This window comes from Zalophus californianus, chromosome 2 (genome assembly GCF_009762305.2).
Source record: "Zalophus californianus isolate mZalCal1 chromosome 2, mZalCal1.pri.v2, whole genome shotgun sequence".
Taxonomy (NCBI): domain Eukaryota; kingdom Metazoa; phylum Chordata; class Mammalia; order Carnivora; family Otariidae; genus Zalophus; species Zalophus californianus.
The window spans coordinates 60,854,868-60,873,075 of NC_045596.1; the positions used below are offsets into that span (position 1 = coordinate 60,854,868).

Below are 18,208 nucleotides of genomic sequence, written 5' to 3' on the forward strand. Positions count from 1 at the left end.
ATAACTAGCATTTACTTCTACTCCATATGAAATATCTGTATTTGCCCTCACCAACATTTTTTTGTGCATCCTCTCAATTCACAGAAGTACAAGTAAAATATCCTCAGGTGCTTAATCACAATCAACTCACGGGTATCGCCCCACCGCATACCTCACCCCACCCCACCCCTTCCCCGCTGGGTTCTCAGCCGGTTTGAAAGCAGTCAAAAGGCTGAATTATTTTCCTGGAGGAATTATGAACTGAAGATTAGCATGAAATACAATATATCACTTTTTTAAAAGAGGAAATTAGATGCATTTTAATGATGTATTGAATGAGGCTACCGTTTTACCTTGGGTTCCGAACTCTTATTTACTTCTGTTTTGGGGGTAAAATGAATGGAGGAATACAACATAAAATAGTATTTATATATTTTGAGCTCCAAGTTTGGTGACTGAAGCATACTGAATAAGGTTAGACCAAGGAACGTTAACAAGCAATGCAGACACATTTTAACCACAACAGTGGTCACAAAATTCTGGCGCTACCAGCACCCAATAACAAAAAAAAAAAAAAAAAAAAAAAAAAAAATTACTATACAAGAGTTTATTAAATACTTGCTAGACACATGGAAAACAAAACAATTTTATAAAGCCTAATGGCCAACCAGGTCAGTCTGTTGTTTAACCTCCTGCCGGAACGCTCTCCTCACTAGCCAGCGCGGGGTCTCCTCCCTCCTCTCTGCAACAGGCGACATGCCTGTGAGGACGCGGCTAGTTTCCTCACGGCGGGTCCAGCTCAGGACAGCTCACACGGCTCCTCCACCGAGCTCGGGCCTCAGTTAGGTGCGTATGAGGGGTGCTCTTTCGTCTGCAGTTCCCTGAGACTCAGAAGAGAGGGGACAGAGGAGTCAGTCACTTCAGAAAGTTCTCTCAGGATGGGAAACGCTGTGGGGCAGGGTGGTGGAGGAAGACGCAAGGAGGGGAGACTGACAGGAGGGCGGCTCTCACACTCGCCTCTCTTCTGGCTTGGCCTGCCGCTGCTTTGCCCTTCAGGCCCCACCTTCTCGTGAGGCCCGCTCTCAGCCCTCCCAGCCGCACCCCCGATTCCAGAGCAGCGCCCTTCCCTGCGTCCACCCGGACCATAACCCTCGTCACACTCAACGGCATTTGCTCCTGCCTGGTTTGAAACCTACCAGAGAGCAATGTCTCAGAGGCGGTGGGTGCTCAGCCGTTGCTTGCTTGTCGACTACACAAAGCTGCTTAATCGTAGGAGTAGTAATAACATTTACCTGGGCTCTCACCTGTGCTTATGAAAATCTCAGTGACTGCGCAACGTCAGACTGGAAGTGAGAGCCGTACATAGAAATGGCAAAATAGGGGCGCCTGGGTGGCTCAGTTGGTTAAGCGACTGCCTTCGGCTCAGGTCATGATCCTGGAGTCCCGGGATCGAGTCCCACATCGGGCTCCCTGCTCGGCAGGGAGTCTGCTTCTCCCTCTGACCCTCCCCCCTCTCACATGTTCTCTCTCTCTCTCATTCTCGCTCTCTCAAATAAATAAATGAATAAAATCTTAAAAAAAAGAAATGGCAAAATAATTACCTCACGCTTAATTCACGCTAACCTGATGGGCACAGGTTAAGAGAAATCATGGAAGAATGCAGAACACAGGGAAATCTGAGCTAATACTATTCAGATGGTTTCAACCTATTTCCTACTTCACATTTGCCTCAGACACTTAGTTGAAGCAGCTAGAAGGGGGGAAAAAGCCTTTGTTGCAAAAAGGGACATTGCTAAGAATTTAAGAAGGGCTCCCACAGGAAAGGCTCGTTGACGGCTGAGCTGGGTTGGCCGGCTGGTCACTTAGAGAAGCCAACCTAATCCTGTTTATCGCATCCATTTGAGGGGGTGCCCTTCTCTCCACGAAAGTTACTGCTCTCCTGTGCCAGTCATTTCGTGTGCAATGATGACTCAGTGACAGCTATCTTCTGATATATTACAATTCCTTCCAAGCAGGTCTCTGGTTGTCTTGCTCTATAATCTTCGAACTGTTTCATCACATAACTAATGCTTACTGAGCTCCTACAAAATGCTAACACCGGGCCAAGTGCCTTCTGTTTACTATATCCTCTAATCCTCACAAAAAAACTCCTAAAGTGGGATAATGAGAGATGAAAAACTGAGGCACATTTTCTAGTGCCGCCCAGCCATTAAGTGGCAGAACTGGGATTTGAATGCAGGCAGTCTGACACCAAAGCCCAGATGTTTAGCTGTTAAATATTCTTCCTCTCCTTTCCATTATTTTCAGAAACATTAAGCTTACTCCCAGGGATTCCATGCCCACCAAGCCAGCCCCAAATCCTGGACAATACCATTGTATTACTCCTCCCTTTTGACACACTCCCCTTGCTTCTCATTTGGTTTAAGAGTAATATAACCATGAAATCACTGTGCCCAGCATAAAACCTCAGAATCCACCCTGAGGATTCCATCAACTGGGTGATGGAGCCAGCTGACAGCCCTTCAATGAAGCAGAGTTGACTCCCACAGGTAAAGTTACCCAGTAAGAGAGAAGTTCCTCCAGCCACCACTTACCTCATCCATGGATCCCTGTCCTTTGCATGCAAGCCAGGTGAAGATCAAACCAAAGAACACACCCAGGGCCATGACAATGTAGGGTATGTTAGTGATGATCAGAGTAGTGTTAATCACAGACTTCAGTCGACTTGCAGTCTCTTTATCAATGAGAACACTCTGGAAGGCAAGAAAATAGTATTCCCCTGATTACTAAATATTCAGGGTATAGAGATTTTTGCTACATCTTTCCTCAAAATCATTAAACACAATTTGGGTGAGTCTTCCTGTTAGCAAACCAAAGATACCAAAAATTCATTTATAAATTAGAGTAAGCAGAGGGGGCATTTATTCATTAACATCTTATTTTTTTTCCTAAAAAATGTCTTCCTTTCAAATTAGGTTGGAAGTAGGAAGGAAAAAGTATTAAAAAATAATGAGATAATACCATCTTTTGTATCAGACAACTCCAACTCATCCTTTAATATCCAACTCAGCATAACTTTTATCCAGAAGTTTTCTCTGGCCAACTCAGGCCTGTTAAAGGTCCTTTTACTAGGCTTCCGTATCACTCCCTAAAACCCCCCAACACTCTGTTGTAACTGTCTGTTGATCTGTAGGTCTCCTTGTGACTGTAAGGTTTCCAAAGGCAAGACTTATATATCTCTGTCACCTCAACATTAGGAATAGCACTCTGCACATAGTAGGTGCTAAATTAATGCCAGTGATTGAAAGAATGAAACATTCCAACAATGGTATGTGGAAAGTATAATTACTGTCTTGGTTAACTCTCTAGTAATCAAGACCAGAGGTTTCGGGGCCCTGGCTGGCTCAGTCAGTAGTGTGCATGACTCTTGGTCTCTGGGTTGTGAGTTTGAGCCCCACATCAGGTGTAGAGATTACTTAAAAATAAAACCTTAAAAAAAATGTTTCTTAAAAAGACCAGAGGTCTCAATATAGTGTCCGAAGAAGTCTTGAGGCTCACTAGAATTCCAGAGGGTATTGATAACCAAGAAAATGTTCTAGAATAACACTTTCTGGATGCAGAACAAAGATCTTATCTCTTTAAATTGTAATGGGTGAGGTGTCTGGAGAGCTTAATTTCATAAAAATTATGAGTAACAAATGGAACTTTGGGCTTAATTTACGCTGAATCTGCACTAGACTGAGGCAGAGGATGGGTTTCTAGGGCTGGTGCTTCCAATAACTGGCCAAGATCCATCAGTGTTTGAGTCTCCTTCTCTGGAAAAAGGAGGTGGGAGAGCAGTCTCCAAGGTCACTTCAAGGTCTAATGTTTCCTTTTTCTAGAGTAAAGCCAAGTTCTTTCTAGAAGACACCAAAAGCACAAGGTTTTACTCCATAATTCCCTGGACTCAATACAGTCTTCAACAAAAAAGCAAAGCAAAGCAAAGGTTGAGTTGGAGGGGACTTCAAATATGAACACAACTATGAACATAAGTTGGCAGAACAGGGTCCTTCCTCATTTTCAAAAAGCCCTGCTTTCGTGTCCTTCTCCACAAACAATAACAATGATGACTCAGGAGCAATTGCAAATAGATCCTATAAGTTGGTAAATATTGCCTACATTTTTCCTCTGAAACAATAAAAGCCTCATCTTAGAACTGTAATCGCAAATCCTTCCAAAGTTTATAAATATGGCTACGAAGTAATGCCGAATCAAAAAAAGGTTATAAAACCGTATCTATGGAATGGTCTCAACTACCTCATATCAAAACCAGAAAAATACTAAGAGGCAACATAAGCAGATGTCAGCTGTACTTGTTTCTGAGGGACAGGTCGTCAGTGATGTGCTTTTTTAAAGATTTTTTTAAAATTTCAATTGAGGTATAATTGACATAAACAGATTAGTTTTGGGTGTACAATATAATGATTTAATATTTGTATGGTGATTCACTTTTAAAATATATATTTTTAGTTTTCAAGAGCTCTATAAAGAGCATATGTTAGTTCTACAAAGTGTAAATTACTTTTTACAAAGTTATTATTGGAAACAATTTAACAACACGCTGCTGAGTAAAATAAGCAAGTTAAGAACAATGTCAGTCTGGCCCAGTTTTTGTGAAAGTTATCGTAATTTCCTTTTTCTTGCCAATCCCTGTTACTGAATTTTCTATACAGAACAAGTTTTTTTTTTTGTTGTTGTTGTTTGTTTTGTTTGTTTGTTTTTAGGGAACAGAGAAAAATAATAAAAACTTTAAAAATGCCGCTAACAATAGAAGCAAGCCGATCAAGAATTTATCGGAGAGGGAAAACCCCTGCATGTTCCCCCTCAAAACTGGGTGGAAGAAAGAGGGAAACTGAGGAGATTTATACAGTAAATGCATGTGATTCAGAAAAGAATTTATCACAGGTGTCTTAAATAGCAGGTTTTTCTGAGCTTTCTGAAAATGTTTTTATTTGCAAAACTTTAATTTATACCTAATACTTAGGGATAAAATTTCTGTGGGTACAGTGTGAAAGAAAGAAGTATTTTGTTAGGGAAATTCTTTTTGCTTAAACTCTGACAGGATCTGTGTCCTATAATTCGTGATATATGTTGGTTTATCAGAAAGCAAAAACAAAACAAAACAAAAAACCGGCAACCGACCACATTCGCAGTTCTCATTCTGTCGGGGGTCAGGGTTTCCTTGTCCCCCCTTCCTCTCAGACATGGCAGCGGCCACCCTGGCTGTGAGCACCACACAGAAACGCTGCCCTATTGAGAAAAACTCTGTTTGTGGTTTTAATAAGCCCTAATGTTTCCTTTTTTGCTTCTCTGATTGGCAGTTGACTGGAATTATTCTCAGAGCTGCAAAGAGGTTCCAGATCAACGTTTATGTCAAGAAGTTAGATGACTTTGCGTAAGTTTTACTTCTTTCATCAGAGGCAGCAGGTGATCATTTACCTCTGCATTTTGTTTCTTACATAACCAGCTGTCCAGAAAGAGAGTTTCACCCAAAATATATTCTTGAGAAAGGAAATTTTTTGTCATTTTCAAATCTCAAACACAGGCAGCCTCATGTAAATATATAAACAGACATTTTCTGAGGACAAACAGGTTGTTAAAAATCACCTTTCCCCCTTTCTCACGTCTTAAATTACATAGCTACAATAGTAGACATCAAAATGGAAGTTTCCCAAGCTTTCACAAGTAAAATATACCCATGGCTCCCTCCCAGAACTTACCTCATTAATATACATCACTGGGAAAACCAGGGTTCTAATGTTCCCCGTTTCACTATAAAGACAAAAGGTGACAAATGAAAACCACAACGAGATATCACTTCATACCTGTTAGAATGGCTAGTATCAAAAGGCAAAATGCAGTGACTGTTGGTAAGGATGTGGATGAAAGGGAATCCTTGTGCCCTGTTGGAGGGAAGGTAAATTGGTACAGCCACTGTGGAAAACAGCATGGAGGTTCTTCAAAAAATTAAAAAGAGAACTACCATATGATGCAGCATTTCCACTTCTGGATATTTAGCCAAAGAAAACAAAAACACTAACTTGAAAAGATATATGCACCCCTATGTTCATTGCAGTATTTTTTCCAGTAACCAAGATATGGAAACAACCAAAGTGTCCATCAATGGATGAATAAATAAAGAAAACATGGTATATATTCACACTGGAATACTATTTAGCCGTAAAAAAGAATGCAATCTTGCCATTTGTGACAATAAGAATGGCCCCTGAGGATGCTACACTAAGTGAATCAGAGAAACACAAATACTGTATATTTTCCCTCATATGTGGAATCTAAAACAAACAAACAAAACAAAAAAACCAAGCCCACAGACACAGAGAACAGATTGGTGGTTGCCAGAGTTGGGGTTTGGGGGATGGGCAAAATGGGTGGAGGGAGTCAAAGGGTACAAATTTCCAGTTATAAAACAAGTAAGTCATAGGGATGTAACGTACAGCATGGCAACTATAGTAAATAATACTGTAACGCACAGTTGAAAGTTGCTAAGAGAGTACATCTGAAAAGTTCTCATCACAAGAAAAAAAAATCTGAACCTAGTATGGTTATGGGTAACTAGACTTATTGGGCTGATCCTTTTGCAATACATATAAATATTGAATCATTATATTGTATACCTGAAACTAACATAATGTTGTATGTCAATCATACCTGGATAAAAAAAGACAATATCTGAGATTATTTTATAGGCATCCTCATTATGATAGCACACTGGCCTGGAGAGATAAGTTGCATGAGCGGGGGGTGGGGCAGAGGGGAAGGGAGAGGGACAAGCAGACTCCCCACTGAGCGCGGAGCCCGATGCAGGGCTGGATCTCACAACCCTGAGGTCAAGAGCTGAGGCAAAATCAAGAGCCGGATGGATGCTTAACCGTCTGAGCCACCCAGGTGCCCCCCTGGAGAGAGAAGTTTATATGAAAATTCCAGCACACTTACTTCATTAAATTACCCAGAACTTATAAAGACTTCTTAGTTATCTTTGCAAACACTTATCCATCAGAAGTTAGATTCCAATCTGTCAGGCCAACAATTCCAAGTTTTATGAAAAGCCAAGATGCTGAGAGCAAATTCATCAAAATGATTACTATTCTCTTAAGAGTTATCAGAAGGATGGCCACAGCCAGCTGAACAATGCTGCCACTCCTCAGAATGTTTTTTTTTTTTTTGGCTCCACGTGGAGCCCAACGCAGAGCTTGAACTCATGACCCTGAGGTCAAGACCTGAGCGGAAATCAAGAGTCAGATGCTTAATCGACTGAGCCACCAGGCGCCCCTCCTCAGAATGTTTTATGACCAGGCCACTAAGTATTGTCTTCACTAGAGCCCAGAGCACATTACCAAGAACCAGCTCTGTGCCTGGTGTTTGGGGGACACTATCTCATTTAATTCTCACACTAATCGCATGCAGTACATATCACTGTCCCAGGTTTAAGACATGGAAATTATGGCTCAGAGTCATTTGCCCAGGACCAACATGAGTAAAAGGTAGAGCCAGGATTGTAATTTCATTTTGATTCTAAGGCTCTAGGTCTTAACTACTAATTTATACTGCCTCAGGAATGTGCACAGGGGTGGCAAAATGCGTTCTTGCAAACCACATTTACTTTCTAGAAAGATCCATGACATGTAGGATTAAATCTGCAAATTTGATGGGGGAGCCAAGTGTTATAGATAGATGGATAGATAGATAGATAGATAGATAGATAGATAGATAGATAGATAGATAGAAGAGATATATGATATTATGTGTAGTTTTGCAACTTGTTTTTTCATTAACATTAAGTCATAAGCATTTTCTCATACCCAAAAAATTCCCATTGAAAAGTCTAGGCAGGGCGCCTGGGTGGCTCAGATGGTTGGGCCTCTGCCTTCAGCTCAGGTCATGATCCTGGGGTCCTGGGATTGAGTCCCGCATCGGGCTCCCTGCTCCTTGGGAGCCTGCTTCTCCCTCTGCCTCTCTCTCTCTCTGTCTCTCGTGAATAAATAAATAAAAATTAAAAAAAAAAACAGAAAAGTCTGAGCAGGACTTTTAGTAATCCTAATTTCATAATCCTTAATTAGTAATCCTAATTAAGCGGTGGTTTTTAGATGGAGTGTGGGGAGGAAGGGCTGGACTCAGGAGCCTATTTTAACTGCCCGACTGGGAGCCTGTGGCTGGCCCTGGGTGGGCGCAGCGGGAAGACAGGAAGGGAGGTGACCGGAGTCGTGGCAAGGGCAACGCTGCACAGTGTGGGGAGATGCAGACTCTGTAGCCATGGAAAGCACGCTATACATGTTTGGTGACATAGAATAAGTAAATTCCAAGACCAAGGCAGCCTATGCGAATGCCAGTTAAGCCTCATCCCTGTAGGGCAGAAGTGAGCAGACCTAGTGGGCTGTCTCCTGACGTCGACCCCACCAGGAAGTCAATGCAGCAAAATGACCCGCTGCCTCTGATGAAAGAAGTAAAACTTACGCAAAGTCGTCTAACTTCTTGACATAAACGTTGATCTGGAACCTCTTTGCAGCTCTGAGAATAATTCCAGTCAACTGCCAATCAGAGAAGCAAAAAAGGAAACATTAGGGCTTATTAAAACCACAAACAGAGTTTTTCTCAATAGGGCAGCGTTTCTGTGTGGTGCTCACAGCCAGGGTGGCCGCTGCCATGTCTGAGAGGAAGGGGGGACAAGGAAACCCTGACCCCCGACAGAATGAGAACTGCGGATGTGGTCGGGTGCCTGTTGGACCAGTGTTTCTCAAACTTTAATATGCGTGTGAGCTCTTGGGGACTTTGTGAATATGCAGATTCTGATTCAGCAGGTCTGGAGTGAAGCCTGACATTGGGTATTTCTAGCAAGCACCCAGGATGCGCAACTTCGGAGAGCGAGGCCCTAGGCGACCCTGGCAGGAGGGAGCTCTAGCCAGAGAGTCGTCCCCAGGATGGTCAGGACCTCCCCGGCCCAAAGCTGGGAAAGCAGCTGCGGCTGCTGGCTCCCCAGGGTCGCTTCGCCTCTGCACTGAGGTTAAGGGACTGCACCCAGCCCTCAGGGACAAGCACCTGCCCACAGTTCCGCTGAGGAAGAGGAACTGACTGAAGGTTAAGAGAGAAAGGGGCGGGGGAAGAAACACCTGATCTTTTTCACAAAAAGATAAGACCATTGATTTCTCAGATACAAGAGTGAAGTGCCCATAAATTGCTGTGCTTAAAAGACTGTTATCGCTTTTTCTTTACTGCTCCATGTGTTCAAATTCCCCAGAATGAAGATATCTGACCTTTACCTCGGTTCCCACAGTGAGAGGCTCTCTCACAGTATGAAATGCTATTCCCGTCCTTTTCACGTGATTTTAGTTTATCTCCTCTTTGAAAACAGGATTAAAGTATATGTATATCTAATGCCTTTTAAATTAATATCATACAATAAACTCTCAAAAGAACGAGGCTTGCCAAGTAACTGAAGCTAATACATATATTTAAATTTCAACCAAAACTTTCCCAGCAGTAAGCAAAAAAAGAATGTATGTCTTCAACCTTGCTGATCTGTCTGCCCGTGGGAGAACGCATATATGCTCAAGTCCAAGGCTGGCAATGGAACACTGACCAGGTTACATGGGTCCAATCTCAGTTGTTCCAGTGATGCAATGTTTACAGGTGCTTTTTTGTTAAAGCAGGTTTGCTGCTATATCTGCCTATTAGAGCCATAGAGTTCAGCCTGTAAGGCCATGCGACTAGGTATCACATGCACTGAGCTGAGTCTTCTCTCCTTGAATATGTATATGAAAAGAAGACAGTATTTTAACAGTGCTCAGGACTAAACCGATAAACATTGTGTAGACAGAATAAAATCCATGCTTTTACCAGGAAGATGTGTGTACTTACAGGATTAATGTCTACAAACGTCTCATGATAGTCCTTATTTGGATGCATACCATGGATGGCAGAAACAAACTTCTCGTCTGCTTGGTAGAAGTGTGGGAAAGATATAATAATAGGCGCACCTGCATTTTAAGGAAAACAGAAATGAACGATGTGGTTCCTGAAAGTCCAAGATGAAATTAAAGTTCCTGCCCACAAACCTAGTTCCTACGGAGGGGGAAATTCTATACATAAGTAAACTTGGGTGGGGGAGAGAGGCAGGCTAAAATTCCATGCGACACCTCCTAGTTTGGGATTTTTACTTCATTTTCTGACATCTCATTTACCCTAACATTATTTTATTCCACCATATATATTGAAGTCATGGCCAAATTATATATTCTTCAGTATCTACTGCACCTATGAAATATAAAGGTTTACACACATTATTTTAATTAACATTCCCAGTAGTCCTATTAAGTTAAAACTATTAATTTTGATTTTGAGGAAAGTGAAGTTCAAAGGAGTTAAAAAAAAAAAAAAGACCCAGGTACATCCAGCTGTAAGGTGATGAAGGCAGAATTCTAACTGAATGAGAGATACCTCATCTGAAAGCACTTGTTTCAACTGCAGATCTCTACCAATAAAAGGACTTTTCTTTTTGCCCGCTTTTCTGTTTTTCTATTTTTCTTGGTTTACATAAGACAGGCTTCCTTCTCCTGACTATGTTGATACAGAATTTTTTAAGACTTTGCCTGGTCATGCTATCTGCCCAGCATTTGACTAGATCAACGTCTGCCCACATGATCTTTTTCTTTAATTTTCTTCCCTATTCATTTTAAGAACCAAACAGAGAATGTTCATAATAGCCAAGGCAATCTACAGAATCAATGCAACCCCTATCAAAATACCAATAGCATTTTTCACAGCACTAGAACAAATAATCCTAAAATTTGTAAGAATCTACAAAAGACCCTGAATAGCCAAAGCAATCTTGAGAAAGAACAAAGCTGGAGGCATCACAAATCCAGATTTCAAGATATACTACAAAGCTTTATTAACCAAAACAGTATGGTACTGGCATAAAAACAGACACATAGATCAACAGAACAGAATAGAGAGCTCAGAAATAAACCCACATTTACATGGTCAATTAATCTATGACAAAAGAGGCAAGAACATACAATGGGGGGAAAGGCAATCTCTTCAATAAATCATGTTGGGGAAACTGGCCAGCTACATGTAAAAAAAATGAAACTGGACCAGTTTCTTACACCATATACAAAAATAAACTCAAAACAGATTAAAGACCTAACTATGAGACCTGAAACCCCAAGACTCCTAGAAAAAAAAAAAAATCTCTTGGACATTGCCCTTAACAACATATTTCTAGAAATGTCTCCTCAGGCAAGGGAAACAAAAACAAAAATAAACTATTGGGACCCAAAACAAAATCCTTTTGCACAGAAAAGAAAACCATCAACACAAGAAAAAGGCAACCTACTGAATGGGAGGAGATATTTGCAAATAGTATATCTGATAAGGGATTACTATCCAAAATATATCAAGAACTTATACAACTCAACACTGAAAAAAACAAATAATCTGTTGAAAAAGTGGGCAGAGGATCTGAACAGACATTTCTCCAAAGAAGACATCCAGTTGGCTAACAGACACATGAAAAAATACTCAACATCATTCATCATCAGAGAAATGCAAACCAAAACAACAAGGAGATATCACTTCATGCCTGTTGTTATGACTAGTATCAAAAAGACCAATTATAATGACAAATGTTGGTGAGAATGTGGAGAAAAAGTAACCCTTGTGTACTGTTAGTGGGAATGTAAATTGGTATCACCACAGTGGAAAAGAGTGTAGAGTTTCTTCCAAAAATTAAAAATAGAAATACCATATATCTGGTCATCCTATTACTGAGTATTTACCCAAAGAGAATGAAAATACTAATTTGAAAAGAAATACGGATCCCTATGTTCATTGAAGCATTACTTACAATAGTGTCATTGACAGATGAATGGATAAAGAAGATGTGGTATCTATATACAATAGAATATTACTAAGGCATAAAAAAAAGAATGAGATCTTGCCATCTGTGACAACATGGATGGACCTAGAGGGTATTATGCTAAGTGAAATAAGTCAGACAAAGACAAACACCATAAAATTTCACTTATTTGTGGTATCAAAATCAAAACAAATGAACAAACAAAACAGAAACAGACTTATAAATACAGAGAACAATGTGGTGGTTGCCAGAGGGTAGGTGACTGGGGGAGTTGGGTGAAGTAGATGGAGGGGATTAAGAGGTACAAACTTCCAGTTATAAAATAAATGAGTCACACAGACATGAATAGCACAGCATAGGGAATACAGCCAATAATTGTAATAATGTTGTACGGTGACAGATGGTGACTACACTTATTGTGGTGAATGTATTAACATACAGAATTGTCAGATCACTATGCCGTGCACCTGAGACTAACAGAACACTGTGTGTCAAATATACTTTAATAAGATTGTTTTTTTAAAAAGGAATACATAGGGAAACAAGTTTTTAAAAGAAACCTATTCTAGATCGTGCTATTGAAGAGAGAGGGATCCAATAATTGCTACCAGGGAAACATACATTTGGAGAAATGAGCTTGTTGCCAAATAATTTAGATTTGCTTACATTATCTACCAGCCATGCTCAAGATACACATCATCTGTCACATCCATGTATTTTGTTTAGGAAGAAACTGTTCACTAAACAGTTTCGCAAAGCCATATTTTCCTTCTTTGTGATCTACAATGATCTTTAAAGTGTTATTTTTAAAGATTTATTGGGAACATAATAAGGGCCAGACACTGTCTCGAGTGTTTTATATACATAGTCTCTCACCTTCACACAACCTTCCAAGGAAGTTATCATCAACCCCCATATTACAGATGAGAAAACTGAGGTCTACCTCCTTAATCAACTTGGCTAACGTGTTGCCAAACAGAATATGAATCAAACCCAGATCTACCTGACTCCAGAACACTCGCTCATCCCACTATCTAAAATGTTCTCCAGGGAAATTCAAAACACTTGAGGATAATTCCAGAGAGTCGAACTTTTCAGTCCACACCTGGGAGTACATAACAGGCAGGAGGAAAAGGACTGTAGCAAGAGGCTGAGTTGCCAAATAGAATCTTCGTTGATTCTGACATCAACTTCTTGAGGAAGCAGAATGTTAACAAAACAATGAGAAAAAATATGTCCACATTAGTGCCCTGAGCCAGAGGCAGCTGGACTGAGTGGACCGGCACTATTTTAGGACCATTCATCTACTAAGAAAGCAGGAGAGGTCAGAAACAGGGACTTGTTCCCATTTGCCATTGCTCTTATCTCCAGGGAGGGGTGCCATGTCCCCTGGCACAGTGGTTCCCAAATAGTAGGTACCATCTTCATGAGAATCACCTGGAGCTCATGTTAAAAATACATGTTCTGGGGCCCTGGTATGTGGGCCCGGGGACATAGATTTTTAATGACTCTCCAGATGATTCCCACGCAGGGCCAGGTTTAGGAGCCACTGCCCTGGGAGAGAAGGAATAGGGAGGTATACTGCTGACTTCAGATTACCCCAAAAGGAGATTTTTTTTTTTCAAGCAAATTAGAGGACGAAAGCTAGCACATTACTTTATTCAGGAAGTAAAGACAACTTTATTCAGGAAAGAGGGGTTACAAAATTTCTCAAAAGACACTTTAAAGGGGAATTATAGCCTGAGAAGTATCACAGCAGACCCTAGCAATCTAGCAGGGATTTGCTCAGAGATAAGAATTTTATAAAAATCATTTTCCCTCTCTGAGCCCTGCTTTCCACAATTATAAAAAGAGGCCTCTGGATGCCTATCTAGTAAGAGCACTCTGAATAATTATGCAACATAGGATTGCTAAAGTTAGTTCTCAAGATGAAGAAAATGCTTTTGTCAGTTGTATCACCAATAATTCTGCCTAAATTTTTTTAAAAGATTTTATTTATTTATTTGCAAGAGAGCACAGCAAAGGGAGCAGCAGGCAGAGGGAGAGGGAGAAGCGGCTCCCTGCTGAGCAGCGAGCCTGATGTGGGGCTCGATCCCAGGACCCTGGGATCATGACCTGAGCCAAAGGCAGACACTTAACCAACTGAGCCACCCAGGCATCCCAGTAATTCTGCCTCATTCATGGAAAGGAGCAGGGTAGCTCAGACATTTAGAGACACTGGGAAATTTGCAGTCAGGGTATAAAACTAACTCTGTTTTGAAATCATAAATTTTTTCTTAAGATTTCATTTATTCATTTGAGAGAGAGAATGAGCAAGAGAGTGAGCACGAGTGGGGGAAGGGGCAGAGACAGAGGGAGAAGCAGACTTCCCGCTGAGCTGGGAGCCCGACATGGGGCTCCATCCCAGGACCCTGGTATCATGACCTGAGCCAAAGGCAGAGGCTTAACTGACTGAGCCACCCAGGCACCCCTGAAATCATCATAAATTTTTTTGTTTTTAAAGATTTTATTTATTTATTTGACAGAGAGAGACAGCAAGATAGGGAACACAAGCAGGGGGAGTGGGAGAGGGAGAGGGAGAAGGCTTCCCGCGGAGCAGGGAGCCCGACACAGGGCTCAATCCCAGGACCCTGGGATCATGACCTGGGCCGAAGGCAGGCGCTTAACAACTGAGCCACCCAGGTGCCCCTCATCATAAATTTTTAACAAGATATGTACTTTCTCATTACCAAGTTCTCCACTTTCTCTTTTAGCATTTTATGAACATGAAATCAGTTAATGATTTACACGTATTAACTAAATGTATATATGTAAACCACTTAGAATAATGACTAGTTGAACAATGACTACTATGACTGCTTGGTAAACACGAACTATTTTTACTATTAAGACTTCTTAACTACCACCCAGAAAGAACACAACGTGACATTCTAGGAATAAGAAGCATTACATAAGAGAAAGAAAAAAGGAACAGAAGAACTACAAAACTGCCAGAAGACAAGGAACAAAATGGCAATTAAGTCTACACTTACCAATAATTATTTATTTATTTATTTATATTTTAAAGATTTATTTATTCGAGAGAGAGAGACAGAGTGTGTGTGTTGGGGTGGGGGGCAGGGCAGAAGGAGAGAGAAACCCCAAACAGGTTCTGTGCCCAGCACAGAGGGGCCCAATCTGACGACCCTGAGACCACAACCCAAGCTGAAACCAAGAGTCAGATGCTCAACCAACTGCACCACCCAGGTGGCCCTCAATAATGACTTTAAATGAATGGACTAAATTCTCCAATTAAAAGACAGAGTGGCCAAATGGATAAAAATATAAGACCCACCCATATGCTGCCTAAAGAGATTCACTTCAGATGTAAAGACACACACAGACTGAAAGTAAATGGAGGGAAAAACGCTCCACGTAATTAGAAATCAAAAGAAAGCTGGGGTAGCTATAGTTACATCAGACAAAATAGACTTTAAAACCAAGACAGACTGTAGGGGCGCCTGGGTGGCTCAGTCAGTTAAACGTCTGCCTTTGGCTCAGGTCATGATCCCAGGGTCCTGGGATGGAGCCCTACCTTGGGCTCCCTGCTCCGCGGGGAGTCGCTTCTCCCTCTCCTCCCCGCTTGTGCTCTCTCTCGCTGTCTCTGTCACTATCTGTCTCTCTCTCAAATAAATAAATAAAATCTTAAAAAAAACCCAAAGACTGTAATAAGAGACAAAGAAGGGCATTATATAATGACAAAAGAATCAATCCAACAAGAGGATATAACATTTGTAAATATTTATGCACCCAAAATAGGGCACCTAAATATATAAAGAAAATATTAACTGACCTAAAAGGAGAAATAGATAGCAAAACAATAATAACAGGAGATTTTAATACTCCACTTACATCAACAGATAGATCATTCAGACAGAAAATCAAAAAGGAAACATTGGCCTTAAATGACATGAGACCAGATGAACTTAGATATATAAAGAACATTCTATATAAAAGCAGCACAGTATACCTTCTTCTCAAGTGCACATGAAACATTTTCCAGGATAGATTATATATTAGGCCACAAGTCTTAAAAATTTAAAAAGATTGAGATCGTGTCAAGCATTTTTTTTCTATACACAATGGTATAAAACTAGAAATCAATTATAGGAAGGAGACTGGAAAATTCACACATATGTGGAAACTATACAACATGCTCCTGAGCAACTAATGAGTCAAAAAAGAAACCAAAGGAGAAATCAAAAAATACCTTGAGACGAATGAAAAACCATATCAAAATTTATGGAATGTAGCAAAAGGAATTCTAAGGCAGAAATTCATGGTGATAAATACCCATCTCAAGAAACATGAAATTCTCAAATACCCTAAGTTTATACTTCAAGGAACTAGAAACAGAAGAAAAAAAATGAAGCCCAAAGTTAGAAGAAGAAGAGAATAACAAAGATCAGAGTGGAAAGAAATGAAATAAAGACTAAAAAGATAATAGGAAAGATCAGTGAAGCTAAGAACTAGTTCTTTGAAAAGATAAAATTGACAAACCCTTGCTAAGACTCATCAAAAAAAAAAGAGAGCTCAAATCAATAAATCAGAAATGAAAGAAGTGATGTTACAACTAATACCACAGAAATACAAAGGATCATAAGAGACTACTATGAACAATTATATGCCAATAAACAACCTAAAAGAAATGGATAAATTCCTAGAAACATAACCTTCCAAGACTGAATCATGAAGAAATAGAAAATCCGAATTGATCAATTATTAGTAAGGAGATTGAGTTAGTAATCAAAAACTTCCTACCAAACAAAAGTTCAGGATCAGATGGCTTCACTGGTGAATTCTACCAAACACTCAAAGAAGAATTAACACCAATCCTTCAAAGTATTCCAAAACATAGAAGGGCAGGGAACATTTCCAAACTCATTTTTACAAGGCCCGCATTACCCTGATACCAAAACCAGACAAGGACACCACAAGAAAAGAAAATTATAGGCCAATATCTCTCTCTTTTTTTTAAAGATTTTATTTATTTATTTATTTATTTATTTATTTATTTATTTATTTATTTGAGAGTGAGAGAGAGAAAACCAGCATGAGAGGGGAGAGGGTCAGAGGGAGAAGCAGACTCCCCGCCGAGCCGGGAGCCCAATGCGGGACTTGATCCCAGGACTCCAGGATCATGACCTGAGCCGAAGGCAGCCGCCCAACCAACTGAGCCACCCAGGCGCCCCTAGGCCAGTATCTCTTATGAACATAAATGCAAAAATCCTCAACAAAATATTAGCAAACTGAATTCAACAATACATTACAAGTATTATACACCATAATGAAGTAGGATTTACTTCAGGGATGCAAGGATGATTCAATATTTGCAAATCAATCAACATGATATACCACATTAACAAAGTGAAGGATAAAAAATCATATGATCATTTCAATAGATGCAGAAAAAAGCATGTGACAAAATTCAATATCCATTATGATAAAAACTCATGATAAAGTAGGTATAGAGGGAACATATATCAACACAATAAAGGTCATATATAACAAGCCCACAGCTAACATCATACTCAACAGTGAAAAGCTTAAAGCTTTTCCTCTAGAATCAGGAATAAGGGAAGGATACGTACCTTTGCCACTTTTATTCAACATAGTATTGGAAATCCTAACCAGAGTAATTAGGCAAGATAAAGAAATAAAAGGCATCCAAATTGGTAAAGAAGAAGTAAAACTGTCACTATTAGCAGATGACATGATATCATATGTAGAAAACCCCAAAGACTCCATCAAAAAACTGCCAGAACTAATAAATTCAGTAAAGTTGCAAGATAAAAAAAAAAAATCAATATATAAAGTCAGTTGTGTTACTATACACTAATAATGAATTCTCAGAAAGAGAAATTAAGAAAATAATCCCAGGGACGCCTGGGTGGCTCAGTCAGTTAAGCACCTGCCTTTGGCTCAGGTCATGATCCCAGGGTGCTGGGATTGAGTCTCGCATGAGCCTGCTTCTCCCTCTGCCCCTCCCCCTGCTTATGCTCTCTCTCTCTCTGACAATAAGTAAATAAAATCTTAAAAAAAAAAAAGAAAGAGAAAATAATCCCAATCACAATAACATCAAAAAGAATAAAAGACCTTGGAATAAATCTAAGCAGGGAGGTAAAAGACCTGTATGCTGAAAATTATAAGAGGAAAGAAATTTAAGAAGACACAAATAAATGGACATGGATTGGAAAAATTAATATTGTTAAAATGCCCACACTATCCAAAGCAATTTACAGATTCAATGCAATCGTTATCAAAATTCCAATGGCA

At 40.1% G+C, this 18,208-nt stretch overlaps 1 protein-coding gene and 1 long non-coding RNA gene across 4 annotated transcripts in view; one reads left to right on the top strand and one right to left on the bottom strand.

Moving 5' to 3' along the window:
• LOC113924177 overlaps nt 1-18,208 on the top strand; it is a 66,768-nt gene that overhangs the window by 5,756 nt on the left and 42,804 nt on the right. The gene's annotated exons all lie outside the window — the stretch shown is intronic.
• The window catches only part of SCARB2 (scavenger receptor class B member 2), a 77,544-nt gene continuing 59,907 nt past the window's right edge, over nt 572-18,208 (bottom strand). For 2 of the 3 annotated variants that reach the window (XM_027597539.2, XM_027597541.1), the window contains 5 exons: nt 9,892-10,010; nt 8,491-8,564; nt 5,739-5,790; nt 2,574-2,732; nt 572-866 (listed from right to left, as the gene is read on the bottom strand). In XM_027597539.2, the coding sequence (XP_027453340.1) occupies nt 822-866; nt 2,574-2,732; nt 5,739-5,790; nt 8,491-8,564; nt 9,892-10,010 (449 nt within the window). In that variant the 3' untranslated portion in view covers nt 572-821. The remainder of the gene's footprint in view (nt 867-2,573; nt 2,733-5,738; nt 5,791-8,490; nt 8,565-9,891; nt 10,011-18,208) is intronic. The other variant, XM_027597540.2, reaches the window with a different exon arrangement.